General features: G+C 38.8%; 1 protein-coding gene across 3 annotated transcripts in view; it reads left to right on the top strand.

Moving 5' to 3' along the window:
- The window catches only part of npas1 (neuronal PAS domain protein 1), a 61,342-nt gene extending 52,816 nt beyond the window's left edge, over nt 1-8,526 (top strand). For all 3 annotated transcript variants that reach the window (XM_086081177.1, XM_086081175.1, XM_086081176.1), the window contains exons 10-13: nt 1,117-1,223; nt 3,304-3,451; nt 5,567-5,679; nt 6,695-8,526. In XM_086081177.1, the coding sequence (XP_085937303.1) occupies nt 1,117-1,223; nt 3,304-3,451; nt 5,567-5,679; nt 6,695-7,752 (1,426 nt within the window). In that variant the 3' untranslated portion in view covers nt 7,753-8,526. The remainder of the gene's footprint in view (nt 1-1,116; nt 1,224-3,303; nt 3,452-5,566; nt 5,680-6,694) is intronic.
- The last annotated feature ends 4,845 nt before the right edge of the window (nt 8,527-13,371 follow it).

Raw genomic sequence — 13,371 nt, 5'->3', positions numbered from 1 at the left:
CAATAATATGTTTTATGCGCTCCTGCTAGTCTAAACAGGGCATTCTGATTAACTCATTCACTGCCATTGACGGCTATAGACGTCAAAAATTCATTTGAACTATTTCTATTAGTTTAACATGTTAACAAGAGTGTGAAAACCTAGGATTTTTTTTATTGTACATTTAGAACAGATATAAAATTTGTGATTAATCGTGAGTTAACTATTGAAGTCATGCGATTAATTAAGACGCCTGACATGATAAAAAAAAAAAAAAGATTATTAAAAATTAGGGGCATCAGGCAATACATTTTTTTAATCGCAATTAATCGCATGACTTCACTAGTTAACTCTCGATTAGTCCAAAATGTTATATCTGTTCTAAATGTACAATAAAAAAAATTCTAGGTTTGCATACTCTTGTTAACAAAAGTGGAAAAATATGTTAAACAGAAATAGTTCCACTTTTATTAACAAGAGTCTGAAAACCTGAAAACATTTTTTTACATTTAGAACATATAAAATTTGTGATTAATCTTGAGTTAACTAGTGAAGTCATGTGATTAATTACAATTAAAAAATGTAATCGCCTGATGCCCCTAATTAAAAAAAGAAGAAGAAAAGATTATTAAAAATTTGGGGTGTCAGACGATTAAACGTTTAAATTGTAATTAATCGCATGACTTCAATAGTTAACTCAGGATTAATTACACATTTAATATCTGTTCTAAATGTACAATACTTCTTTTTTTTTTAGGTTTTCATACTCTTGTTAACAAAAGTGGAAAAAAATGTGAAACTAATAGAAATAGTCTATAGCCGTCAATGGCAGTGAATGAGTTAATATTGTGTTTACGGAATTTACAGACAAATTCACCTGTTTTTATCCATCTCAGGAGGGCGGCCATTTTGCCACTTTCTGTCGACTGAAGGTGACATGACATGAATACAATTAATCATTCAGTCGATTCCAAATGTAGTTCAAATTTAGGTGCGAATATGAATGTGAACGTCTGTTTACATGTGATTGCCTGCGATTGGCTGGCAACCCATCCAGACTATACCCCGCCTCTTGCCCTTCACAAAATAGTCATTAGTAATATGAATGGCACAACTGACTTGTATATATACCGACAGGATATCCGACTATATGGACCTGACGCCCGCAGAGGTGGTGGGACGCACCTGTTACCACTTCATATATGTGGAGGATCTGGAGAACCTGCGGCAGAGCCATGAAGACTGTGAGTGTCCTTCCACACTTTTCAAGGAGAGCCTGTTGAATCCTTTTTCTGTTCTGGTGTCATTGGCGCCCTCTGCTGTCAGCCCCAAGAACTGTCAGTCATCACCTAAGCTAAAGAAGGTCATGTCAGTTTGGATTTGTTTGTATGTGCGCATGGGCAACACAGAGCACTAGTGGTTAGGACGTCTGCCTTACAGTCCTGAAGTTCTGGGTGTGAATCTCGGCTCTGGGATTTGCTTTGTGTAGTTTTCCCATCGCCCCAAAATATGCAGGTTAGGTTAAGTGAAGACTCTAAATTGTCCATGGGTGTTATATTCATATTTACACATTAAGTAAAAAAAACAATTATTCAGATTTTTTATTTTCTCCCCGTTTTTTTTTAAACTTTATTTTAAGTTGCTGACTTTTTGTGTGTGTGATTGTTTATCTTGTTGTGGAGCTTTGTCATTTATATGTATACATGCAGTGGGTATAAAAAGTGCACGCACCTCTATTCAAATGCCTTTTTTTTGTGTAATGTGAAAAAATTAGACCAAGAAAAAAATTTCCACAACCAATGTGACCTAACTCAATTTTAAAAATATATATATATTTCGTGAGGGAACATAAACCATTAAAATAATGTGGTTGCACAAGTGATCACACCCTCTTATATCTGGGTATGTTCAGAAAGGGAATCAGTCACCTGTCACCATTTAAAGTGCCTCTGATTTAAAATGAAATAAAATTCAGATGTTCTTTTGTATATGCAGCAGAATTCTGAAAGTTTTATCCTAACACTGACGACCATTTGGAACTGTTCATAATTCCCTGCACCCCCAGTTCCAGCTGAAGGAAAACTTCATTGTTTTTATGTATGGTGTCTTTTTAGTGATGCCTTTTGGAAATTTGACCAAAAACGCTCAACTAAAAATCTCACAAACACACGTGTGGAAAACGTGTTCTGGTCAGAAGACAAGGCTTTGACAAAGTGGAATGAATTAAGAACATTTCTCGGCCTTCATGGAAAGGAGTATGAAGAGGTCCGAATAGTCAGTGTTAGCATAAAAACGTTTAGGTTTATGCTTGGAAGAAAACAAACATGTCAGGAAAAGCAATGGTAGCAATTGGTGCTGGTTCCTATTTAACATGAATGTGATTGGTTCATGCTGAACACAGCCCGGGTGTGTATACTTACGCAACTGTATTATGTCTGTTGTTGAGTTTTTATTTCCTTGGAAAGATTATACTTGTTTTCAAGTTATTGGTTGCATGTATCGTGGCAAAAGTTTTGAAAGGGCTGTGTAGACTTTTTATGTCCACTGTATTTGGTTATTGCAATACATTTTGTATTGTTCTTAAGGTGGAATCCAATTTCTAGTTTGGGTCTTTTTTAACTCATTCACTGCCATTGACGGCTATAGACGTCAAAAATTCATTTGAACTATTTCTATTAGTTTGACTTTTTTTTTTCACTTTTGTTAACAAGAGTATGAAAAAAATATATATTGTACATTTAGACCAGATATAGAAAAAATTGTTTATCATGATTTAACTATTGAAGTCATGCGATTAATTATAAATAAAAAATAATAATCGCCTGACGCCCTAATTTTAATAATCTTTTCTTTTTTGAAAAATTATCATTTTAAAAAAGAAAAGAAAATATGATTAAAATTTTGTTTTTTGAAAAAAAAGATTATTTTAAAAAAGAAAATACAATTATAAATGAGGTCGTCAGGCGATTACATTTTTTAATCGTCATTAATCACATGACTTCAATAGTTAACGCACGATTAATCACAAATTTCATATCTGTTCTAAATGTACAATAAAAACGTTTTTTTCTAGGTTTTCATACTCTTGTTAAAAGTGGAAACATTTTAAACAAACAGAAATAGTTACAAATGAATTTTTGACGTCTAAAGCCGTCAATGGCAGTGAATGAGTTAAATAAATAATGCAAGTATTTAACATCCAATTTGGAGACACTTAGCTTGAATGAAACTTATTTTTAGCCATTAAAATCCTTGATTGAAAGACTGACAGTTTTTTTGTTTACGCCCCCGGCCCCCCCTTCCTCCCCCGTCTGCCCGCGCCAGTGTTGAGGAAAGGCCAGGTGGTGACGGGCTACTACCGCTGGCTCCAGAAGCGAGGCGGCTACCTGTGGATTCAGTCCAGCGCCACCGTGTCCATAAACCACAAAGCGCCCCACGAGCGCAACGTCATCTGGGTCAACTGCGTCGTCAGGTCAGTTTGTCCGTCCGAGGCACCGCGCTGCGCTCGCACCAGCTTTGAAGGCAAGGCATGATGAAATGCGCTTTGACTGACTCCAACAGCTGATGAGGATACCTGCAAAATGTTTGTGACATGAAAGAAAAGGCATCATCGGGGCTCATTAGAGTTGACGGGTTCGGCAGCTGACAGATATTCAGTGGTGGAAAATGTGAAAATACATTCAAATGATCACCTGCATTTCGAATCACACATTTTATTCCTAAAATGTTATTTAATAACATTCACACTGCACTTAAATATAGGAAAGGAAAACGTTGTTTTTAAGTAATGCTTCAATCAACGTGTATTGCATATAAAAATGCCTTTTTTTGGGAGAGCGGGTTTGTGTTCAATTATTCATTTCTAATGAAACATGAAAGGAATCCCATTTTTTTCTCCTTTACACACCTTTTTTTTTTTTTTACATTTTCTCTTTTATAACATAGTTTATTAATAACGACAATCTTTTTCATTTAATCCATTTATTTTTAAAACGTTATTTATTTTTAATGTATTTATGTTTATTTTGTCATTTGTTTGTGTTCTCTTAATGAGATTTTATGTAAGAATGTTCCGACACTAGGGGTGGGAATCTTTGAATGTCTCACGATTCGATTCCGATTTTTGGGTGTGCGATTCTATACAGAAAACGATTTTCGATTAAGAACCATTTTTTATTCAAAATGATTTGTTTGACAATGATTTTTGCTTCAATTTAAAGATGTTCAAGGAATCGTAATGATCTACTCCAGTCTGACTCGCTAATGCTAATTAGTGTGCTACTCGCGGCACTTTTATCACTCACAAGAACGGCTCCACGCTGCAAAAAACAACAACTTTTATTGGAATAACTTGATCGTGACTTTTTCCTTCTACTCTCTAACGTGGCTACAACTTAACAGTGTATCAGACCGCGTGGAACCGCACTGCCCCTAAGTGGCCAAATCGGGTACAACATGAACAGCGCTCCCAATAAAGGCCCACACAAACAAAAGGAATACGGTATAAAATTATTTAAATAAAATCGATTTTGGGACATTTAAAATCAATTCTGAATCGTACTAAATGAGAATCGCGATTCTTATGAGAATCGATTTTTTCCAGACCGATACCAGTACAAGTACTCAACTCTTGAGTTGTCACCAATACCAAGTACTGATACAGCTACTACTTTTTTTATATACATAAAATTTCCCAAAAATAATGACAGTTAATTTTAAACAAAGACCTATATATCCCAATAAAGCATTTTCCCTAAAAAATAATAAATGTACAATACATTTTTTCTAGGTTTTCATACTCTTGTTAACAAAAGTGGGAAAAAAAAGTGAAACTAATAGTTCAAATGAATTTTTAACGTCTATAGCCGTCAGTGGCAGTGAAAGAGTTAAGAGATCTCATATGTGTTGCACTGAGGATAAAAACACAGAGATGTAGACGACCACCTTTGCCATTAGGGAGTCATTTTGAAATCAATTACACGATGTTTAATGTCAGACAGTTAGAAGGAAGTGACACGTATTGCAAAAGCTCAATAATAGACCCCTCCCCCCCTCCCACACACACACACACACACTCCTTTATTTCTCTGTTCTACACACATTTAGCAGTAAACACTCACACACACACGTTAAGTGCATAATACCGTGTTGAGGCGGCCGAGCAGTCAGACAAAAACAAGAGTAGGCTGAATGTCGATGCTAATTGGGCCGAGGCCGTATAATTACAAGCAACCCATGTCAGAATTTTGGGGCTTGAATAGTGTTTTAGTTAATTAGCGCTGTAATTACAAGAGCTCATTAACAGCCTCCTCCATTTGGGGAGAGGCGCGTGCCTGTTTGTAGGTGGGCTCCGCGTGTGTGTTGCTGCCTGTCGCCCTCTGTTTGTTTGCACGTGTCACTGTCACTGAGACCGCGTGCGACGCTGAGATGACAAAAGCAGCCTACTTATTAGCGGCGCGGTTAGACGAGGGTGATTATTCCCTTAAATCGGCTTTTAAGGCGGGAAGTGCTCGGCGGATCATTTATGTACGCCTCCCCTCTCCGCCTCTTTTGGATTCATTTTTTTGATTTTTCTTCACCCAACCAGTCGAACGGAGCTGCCCGACACACCTCTGGATCTGCTGCAGCTGCCAGAGAGCGTCCGAGCCGAGCGTCTTCGAGTGAGCTCCCCGCCCTCAAACAGCTCCCCGCAGGCCCGAGGTAGGACGCCGCGACATCCCATAATACCATGCGAGCGGGCCTGTAGCCAGGGCGGAATTTTAACGCGGGACCTGAGGTGTATGTATCTACAGTGCCATTTGTTCCGCTGGCTTCAGACGTGAATTCACTGCCATTGACGGCTATAGACGTCAAAAATTCATTTGAACTGTTTCTATTAGTTTCACATTTTTTTCCACTTTTGGTAACAAGAGTATGAAAACCTAAAAAAATATATTGTACATTTAGAACAGATATAAAATGTGTGATTAATCGTGAGTTAACTAACTGTTCAAGTCATGCGATTAATTACAATTAAAAAAAATTAACCGCCTGACGCCCCTAATTTTTTTGTAATCTTTTGGTAAAAAAAGAAAAAGAAAAGATTATTAAAAAATGTCTAGGTTTTCATACTCTTGTTAACAAAAGTTAGAAAAAATGTTAAACTAAGTGAAATTGTTTAAATGAATTTTGGACGTTTATAGGCGTCAATGGCAGTGAATGAGTTAAAAAGTAAATGTACTTTTTTTTTTGTGCTTTCCTCTAAAGAGCACTTGTTGGCTTTTGCGCTTGAACTCGTCAATTATCTTGTTTATATGTTATGGTTAGTCTTGAAAAACTTCATGTCACAGCTTTTGGTTCAAGGTGACAAGGTTAAACATGTAAGAGTTTTCAGGATTTGGGGGTGGTCCGCAGCCCTGTTTCTCAATAGAATAAATCCGCCCCTGCCCTGAGCAGTAGCCCAATCCCATTTCCAAAATAAGAGTAGTAAGCAGTAAATTGAATGTTTTAAAGTTACTTGTGGATTATTGACATGGAGCTGAAGTGTAACCTACCATTTTTGCATTTTTTCTTCACTTTATGATGAAAAAGACGTCAAAAATTCAAGTTGTAAATCGTTTCTTTGCGTCTTTGCATACCTGAGTAAATTATAATTTTTTTATTTTATTTGCTAGTCGCAAATACTGCATGTGCAATGAAAAATCGCAAACGTTCCGTTACACCTCGTCCTCCTCAGGCTCCCAGCCAGCAAAGAGCTCAGCGGGGAAGAGCGACCCCGACACGAAAGCCCGAGAGAAGTTCACCGCCGCTGCCGCCGCCCAATCCGAGAACAGGAGGAAGCGCCCGCTGCGGTCCGAGCCCGAGGGCGCCCCCGCTGAGAGCCGCCGCCGTCTGGACGAGCTGCGGCACGCCGAGGAAAGCGTGTCGGCCTCCTCGGACCTGGCAAGCGAGAGCGAGGGCGAGGAGGAAGATGAGGAGGAGGACGAGGAGCCCGAGTGGGAGCAGGGGGGAGACGGCGACAAACTGAAACAAGAAGACGGCGGGGGGAAGGCGAGCAGGGGGGCGGACGCCTCGACGAGAGGTGAGAGGGGAGGGCGGGTGCACAACGGGCGCGCTGTGATCCAGCAGCTAAAGAGCGTGGTGACCCCGTCGGCCAGCATCAAGACTGAACACGAGGCCCTGGCCACCGGGGGGCGCTGGGGGTCCCACAGCAGTCAGCCACAGCCCTCTCACGCACACACCCCCTCCAGCAGCCTCAACGGCGACAGCCCCAACACCCCCATACCCGACTCCTCCTCCAGCAGCGACGGCCCCCCAAAGGGCCTCTTCACCCCTCCCTCCCCAGCTTTGTCCCCCGTCATGCCCGTATCGTCCCCCCTGCCCCGCGAGGAGCGGACCATGCCGGGGGCGGTCGGTCGGGGCGGCGGATTGGGTGGCGGCCCCGACTTGGAGCTCCTCCAGAGACTTGCCGCGGGGGGCGCGGCGGGCCGGGTCCTCTTCCACCCCCTCGCCCTGGGACCCCAGGGCCCCCAGAGCCTGTACGCCCCCAGCACCATCCGCTACGCTCCCCCTGAGCTGCCCCCCTCCCACCACCACGCCCTGGGACACGGGGACGGCCTGCAGCTGCGCTCGGACCACCACAAGGGGCCCCCGCCGGCCTTCTTCCCCCACCTGCAGCGACTGGCCGGCCTGCCGCCCTTCAGCGGCTTCTCCCCTTCGGACAGCCCCTTCCCTTCCGGACTGCCCTTCTGTATGAACGGACTGCGGGGGGCCGCCGGCTCCGAGGAGGACTGAGATGATGAAAAAGACGTCAAAGTGCGGCAGTGTCAGGACATTACGCCTCGGAGGACGCCGCTAATTGGACTTGAACGACTGTGATGTTAAAAGTGTGACAAGTCGCCGCTGGGGGAACGTTTATTTCACCGCCGGACAAGTTGACAGCGACTCTTGGAAACTTAAAAAAAAAAAAAAAGGGATGACTTCTGATTGGAGCTCCCTGAAGACTTTTACGACTAAATAATGAACTGTCTTTTGACGGACCACTTCTGTGTTTCTTCCACTCAGAGAAGCCATATTGTATATAGAGACAACAACCATGATGACCCTCAGCTCACATTGCAAGCCCTCTCACCCTCAACCGTCACCCCAATTAACCCAATTAACCCTCTTGCCAGTAGAAAAAAGAAAAGAAAAAAGATGATGGGACACTGGATTTTTATTATTGCAGTACTATATAATTTTTGGTGACATTTTGACTCTAGGGGTTCCTTCAAAATAAAAGGAGGTGATTTTTGTATTCTAATTCAACATCATTACAAAAAAAAAGTGTCATATTAATTAAAAGCACATTGTTGGGGACAAAGAATATAATTAATAATAACATGCCCAGACATTCCATTAAGTATAAGGGAGGAAATGCAGTTGAAACAAAATGCTTTTTCTTTGAGGATTAATAATAGTATATTCTGTGTCATGCTGTTTGTGTATGAAAGACATATTTTTGTTTATTTGTGATGTTTACATATAAAGCACTCAAAAATACTCAATTTGGGTCAAAATTTGATTTAATTTTTTTTTATTATTATTACAAAACAAACCAATTTTGGGTTTGTTTTGTAATAAAAAGTTTTTTTTTTAAAGCAACAAGTTGGGTCAAATTGACTCAAGTAGCGGTCAGTCTCTTTTTGACCCAAATTGGGTTATTTCTGATCCAGCGTTTTTTAGAGTGAGGCAATGAAAGGGTCGTTTAGATGGAAATGCTAAAACAAAATGGATCTCAATATGTGTCAAAAACAGACCAATCGCTACCTGGGTCAATTTGACTCAACTTTCTGAGTTGTTTAGTAAAAATAAACATTTGTTAAAAAATTTAAAATGTAATAATAATAAAATAAATCCCATTGTAATCTACAAAATACTTCCCAGAATGGGTCAAATTGACCCAATCAGCAAGCTCTGCAGAAATCTGATAACGACCCTGATCATTTGAGTCTTTTGAGGTGTGAAACGTGCAGAATTCTGTGCCTCGAGGACCAGGATTACCCAAACCAGATTTAAAGGGAAATGCTCTAAAAACAGTTGGGTCAAAAATAACCCAATTATGGTTCAAATAAAAAAAAAAATTTGTACAAAGCAATAAATTTTGGGGGGTTGTTTTGTACAAAACAACAAACCCAATGTGGGCTATTTTTGAACCAGCTGTTTGAGTTACGGGAGAATAAGGGGTATATGACCCAACTTCTGGGGTGTGTTGTTTTATACAAAACACACACACCCCTCCCCCCCACAAAAAAAAGGTTTGTTTTACACAAAAAATATCTCCCCAAATGGGTCAAACTGACCCAAGAAGCAATCAGTCCCGTTTTGACCTATAATTGGGTAATTTTTTATCTGACTGTTTTTCAAGTGATGGGAGCATTTAGATGGAAATGCTAGAAAAACAGTTCAGTTAAAAATAAAAAATAAAATAAAAAAGATGACAAAAAACAAACAAATTCTCAGTCAAGAACGGATTTTGACCAACTTTTTGGGTTTGTTGTTTTGTATGAAACAACTCCACAAATTTGTACAAAAAATACCTTAAATTGGGTCAGATTGACCCAAGTGGAGGGCTGCCCCTTTTTGACCCATATTTAGGTTGTTTTTTTTACCCAATTTCTTCTAAATCTGTCTCAATTTTAGAGGGAAATCCTCTTAAAACAGTTGGGTCAAAAACAGCCCAATTATGGGTCAAAAGGAGACGTTGAGCCAACTTTTTGTGTTTGTTGCTTTGTACAAAACAACCGTAAAAAAATGGACTGTTTTATATAATAAAAAAAAATACCCCCCAAAATTGTTCAAATTGACCCAAGCAGACCTTTTTGACCCCTAATAGGATTATTTTTGACTGTTTTTAAGAGTAAAGATTTGACAGGTTGCACAATATCCTCAACATTTCTTTTATTGTCATTTTTAAAGGCAGGAAAAGTTGTATTATGATTTGTTTGCTTGTTTTTGTTTTTTTAGCACTTAACTGAAAATCCTAACTGAAAGCACTTGACGCAGCTTCACGTGGTCCTGTTAAAACAGAAAAACAAACGCAAGAGCGCTCGCAATATCGTAGCCGCCTCGCCACGCAGCCGAGGGAATAAATAGTCATTGATGAAGTAACGGAGCATAAAAACGGGTCATAAAATGACAGCCATTAAAGTCCCAGTCGGGTCAGGAGACACTTTCAGTGTCAGCCGACTTGGGAATAAAGCCCCATCCGTCACTTTTACATGTGCTCGGGTTCACACCAGTAGAAAAAAAAAAAGGGAAATTTCAAGTCATTTTCACTGGTAGTTTTTACACACAGAGAACAGCTATAAAACTGTGAAAAATGTGATGAGATTTAAATTATTGTTTAAATCTTCACCTAGTTTGAATACTAGTATAAAAATAAAGCCCATTTGAATTCTTTAGCACTTTGAAAGCCTGCAAAAAAAAAATATGTGAAGTTCCAGCGACGTTGATTTTATCTGCTGTGTCAGAAAAACGTCACACCTGGACATCTTTTGATTTGTTTTTCTTCCCCAAATCTCACTTGTGCTGTCTGTGAAATATACAAATTCAGAAGACGTGAACAATGTCTGACATTCTGCACTTGTCACATGAGCGAGCGCACTTATTCCGGGAGTGTGTATGTGTGTGTCATTTTTAATTGAATTAAATAGCTAACCCTTTGCCTATCACTGTGAATCTAACATGATCCTCGCATCCTTGTGAATACTTCAGCCGCTTATTCAACAAAATGAACAATGTAAAGAAAAAAAAAGAGAAAAGAGGAAGCAGTGATACAGATGACAATAACAATAAAATATTCCAGTCAGTAGAGGAGTTCGTAGTCTCTTTTCTGGTGTGATATTATTTATTTGTATTTCTTCTGATTTTCTGTAGTTTGGTTTGTCAGTTCTTGCATCTTTCTGTCTATAAACAATCCGAGAACTCATTTGCTTGTATATAGAGTGCTTTAAAAAAACAGCCGCATCTGTAACAAAGTGTTGTACATCAGATCCAACATAAAACACAATTAATTTGATAATTATTATTATAAGTGGGGAAACAATCTGATATTGGTAAGTCAACCTTGTTCACAATGTTTTCTCATGTATAGCCTATAATATTTTAAATTGAAAAATATTTTTTGTCAAATAATCATAAAATCTAATAAATGACACATTATGGCGTAATTAAAATGCTTTTGTTTTAACAAAATGGTGTTTTAAATTTTAAAATGTAATACATTTTTGGCTTTTATTTCTTTTCTTTTTTCTAAAAACTAACAACAGTAATAGAAGCTCATTTAACACATATAATTAAATAAAAAAAGAAGAAAACTTAGGTATATGTTTTATAAATATGGTGTCAGACGAGATTCCCCCCGAAGATTGTTTTATACAATAATTAGACAATGCAAAATAAAATGTATATAAATGTCACACCAATTTTTTACACTTGGTAAACATCAAATGAAAAATGTAATTTGTCTTTTGTCTGTATATAGTAGTACCATAACAAACATTTTGAGGGCATTAATTATTATTTTTTCAATATTATGCACCAATTTACAACGCGCACATATTATTATTTTTTTTTTACCTAAACCGCTTCTCACATTTCACTTCGCTAGTCTACTATAGCGACGCTGATGCTCAGTGAGGAACAAAAGTTTAACCATCCAAAAATGATTGTTGTGCCCATCAACTGTATTACTTTTTATCACATAAATTCAAATAAAGCACGCAAAGAGTAAAAATCACTTGGGACAAAATATGAAAGGCGTAAATATTAGAGAGGCGTTGTCTCCCAGCTGTTCCCTGGAGAAGACGTGAGCCAGAACAAGCCATGAAGTATCATCATAAGCTACTGTATATTTCTTTAAGGGGGAAAAAAATAAATAAATTTAACCTTGACACAAAGCCACGCAGAGGGACTTGATGGATTCAACAAAGACTAAATGGGTTTGAAAATGAAGACAAAAACACAATGTGTGTGTGCGTGTGCCTTATGAGAGATCATATGCAGGCGAGCCCCGCCGTCGCTTGCCGGTGTGTGCGTGTCTATGAGCGTGTGAGATGTCTGAAGCAGCCCCAGGGAGGGGCTCTGACATTGAAGACGGGTTAAATCCTGTTTTACATTCAAGTGGCAGGCCCAAGTTCATTAGAGTGAGGATCATTCCTCCTCAAGACCAAAGGAAGCGCATACTAAACAAGAGCAGTTGTTGGGGAGAAAATGCCATTGTACGTGCTAAAGTCGATGTATGGAGTGCACGCCGGGGAGTGCACGCATTCGTGCTCCCGGTTTGCCTTCATCTTCTCTTTCCGCCGTTTGGATGCGTATAGACGCCATTTGCGCTGCTGAAATGTACACAGGCAACATTATGGCCAGACTGATCCGAAAGCTGTATCAAACATCTGACTTGCCATCGATCGACTGCAGACCTCCACCAAGGCCAAACAAGCCCAAGCGTGTCTCTCTGTAAGGCAACGTTTTCCACTCCATGGTACTTTATGAAAACATACAGTAATGGCGTAATTCAATAGAATGTACAGAATTAAACAGTTTAAAATGTCTTTTTGCTACAATTTGATTGATATGTACTGCTCCCTATGGTATGTGCGCCTTTGCCACCTGGGGGCAGTATAATACAGACATGTACGTTAAAAGAAGAAGATGGCCACAAGTGGTCAAATAAACTGAGTGTTGTATTATCAGTCATTGGAGTACTTCATGTTGAATTATTGAAATATTGTAATAAGAACACTTAAATATTGGATCTACTAATCTGTCATTGTTCAATTGTTTCATTTACATTTGACTGGCAAATATACAACACATAAAGCTGATTGGCCGGTTTATGTAACATTTGAACTCATTCACTGCCGTTGACGGCTTTAGATGTCAAAAATTCATTTGAGCTATTTCTATTAGTTTCACATTTTTTCCCCACTTTTGTTAACAAGAGTATGAAAACCTAAAAAAAATGTATTGTACATTTAGAACAGATATAAAAAATAATAATCGTGAGTTAACTATTGAAGTCATGCAATTAATTACAATTAAAACGTTTCATCGTCTGACACCCCTAATTTTTAATAATCTTTTCTTCTTTCTTTTTTTTTTTAAATCAGGCGGTTCTTTTTTTTTGTAATTAATCACATGACTTCACTAGTTAACTCAAGACAATGGCAGTGAATGAGTTAAGTTAAATTAATGGAAATGTATAAAAAACGTAAATCTTATAAAATTATCCCTAAATATTTTGAGTGTAGCTTAAAGTGTTATAACATCGCAACTCTGATGCTATTCGTTAGCCCGTTTACTGCAATTCCTATTAGGCCTACGTATTAGCATTAAGCTAGCAGACAGAATGTTATGCGGTTGTTTTAAATA

Source organism: Leptonotus elevatus, chromosome 7 (assembly GCF_054856555.1).
Source record: "Leptonotus elevatus isolate MCC_2025b chromosome 7, RoL_Lele_1.0, whole genome shotgun sequence".
Taxonomy (NCBI): domain Eukaryota; kingdom Metazoa; phylum Chordata; class Actinopteri; order Syngnathiformes; family Syngnathidae; genus Leptonotus; species Leptonotus elevatus.
This window is presented reverse-complemented; position numbering and strand designations above follow the sequence as displayed.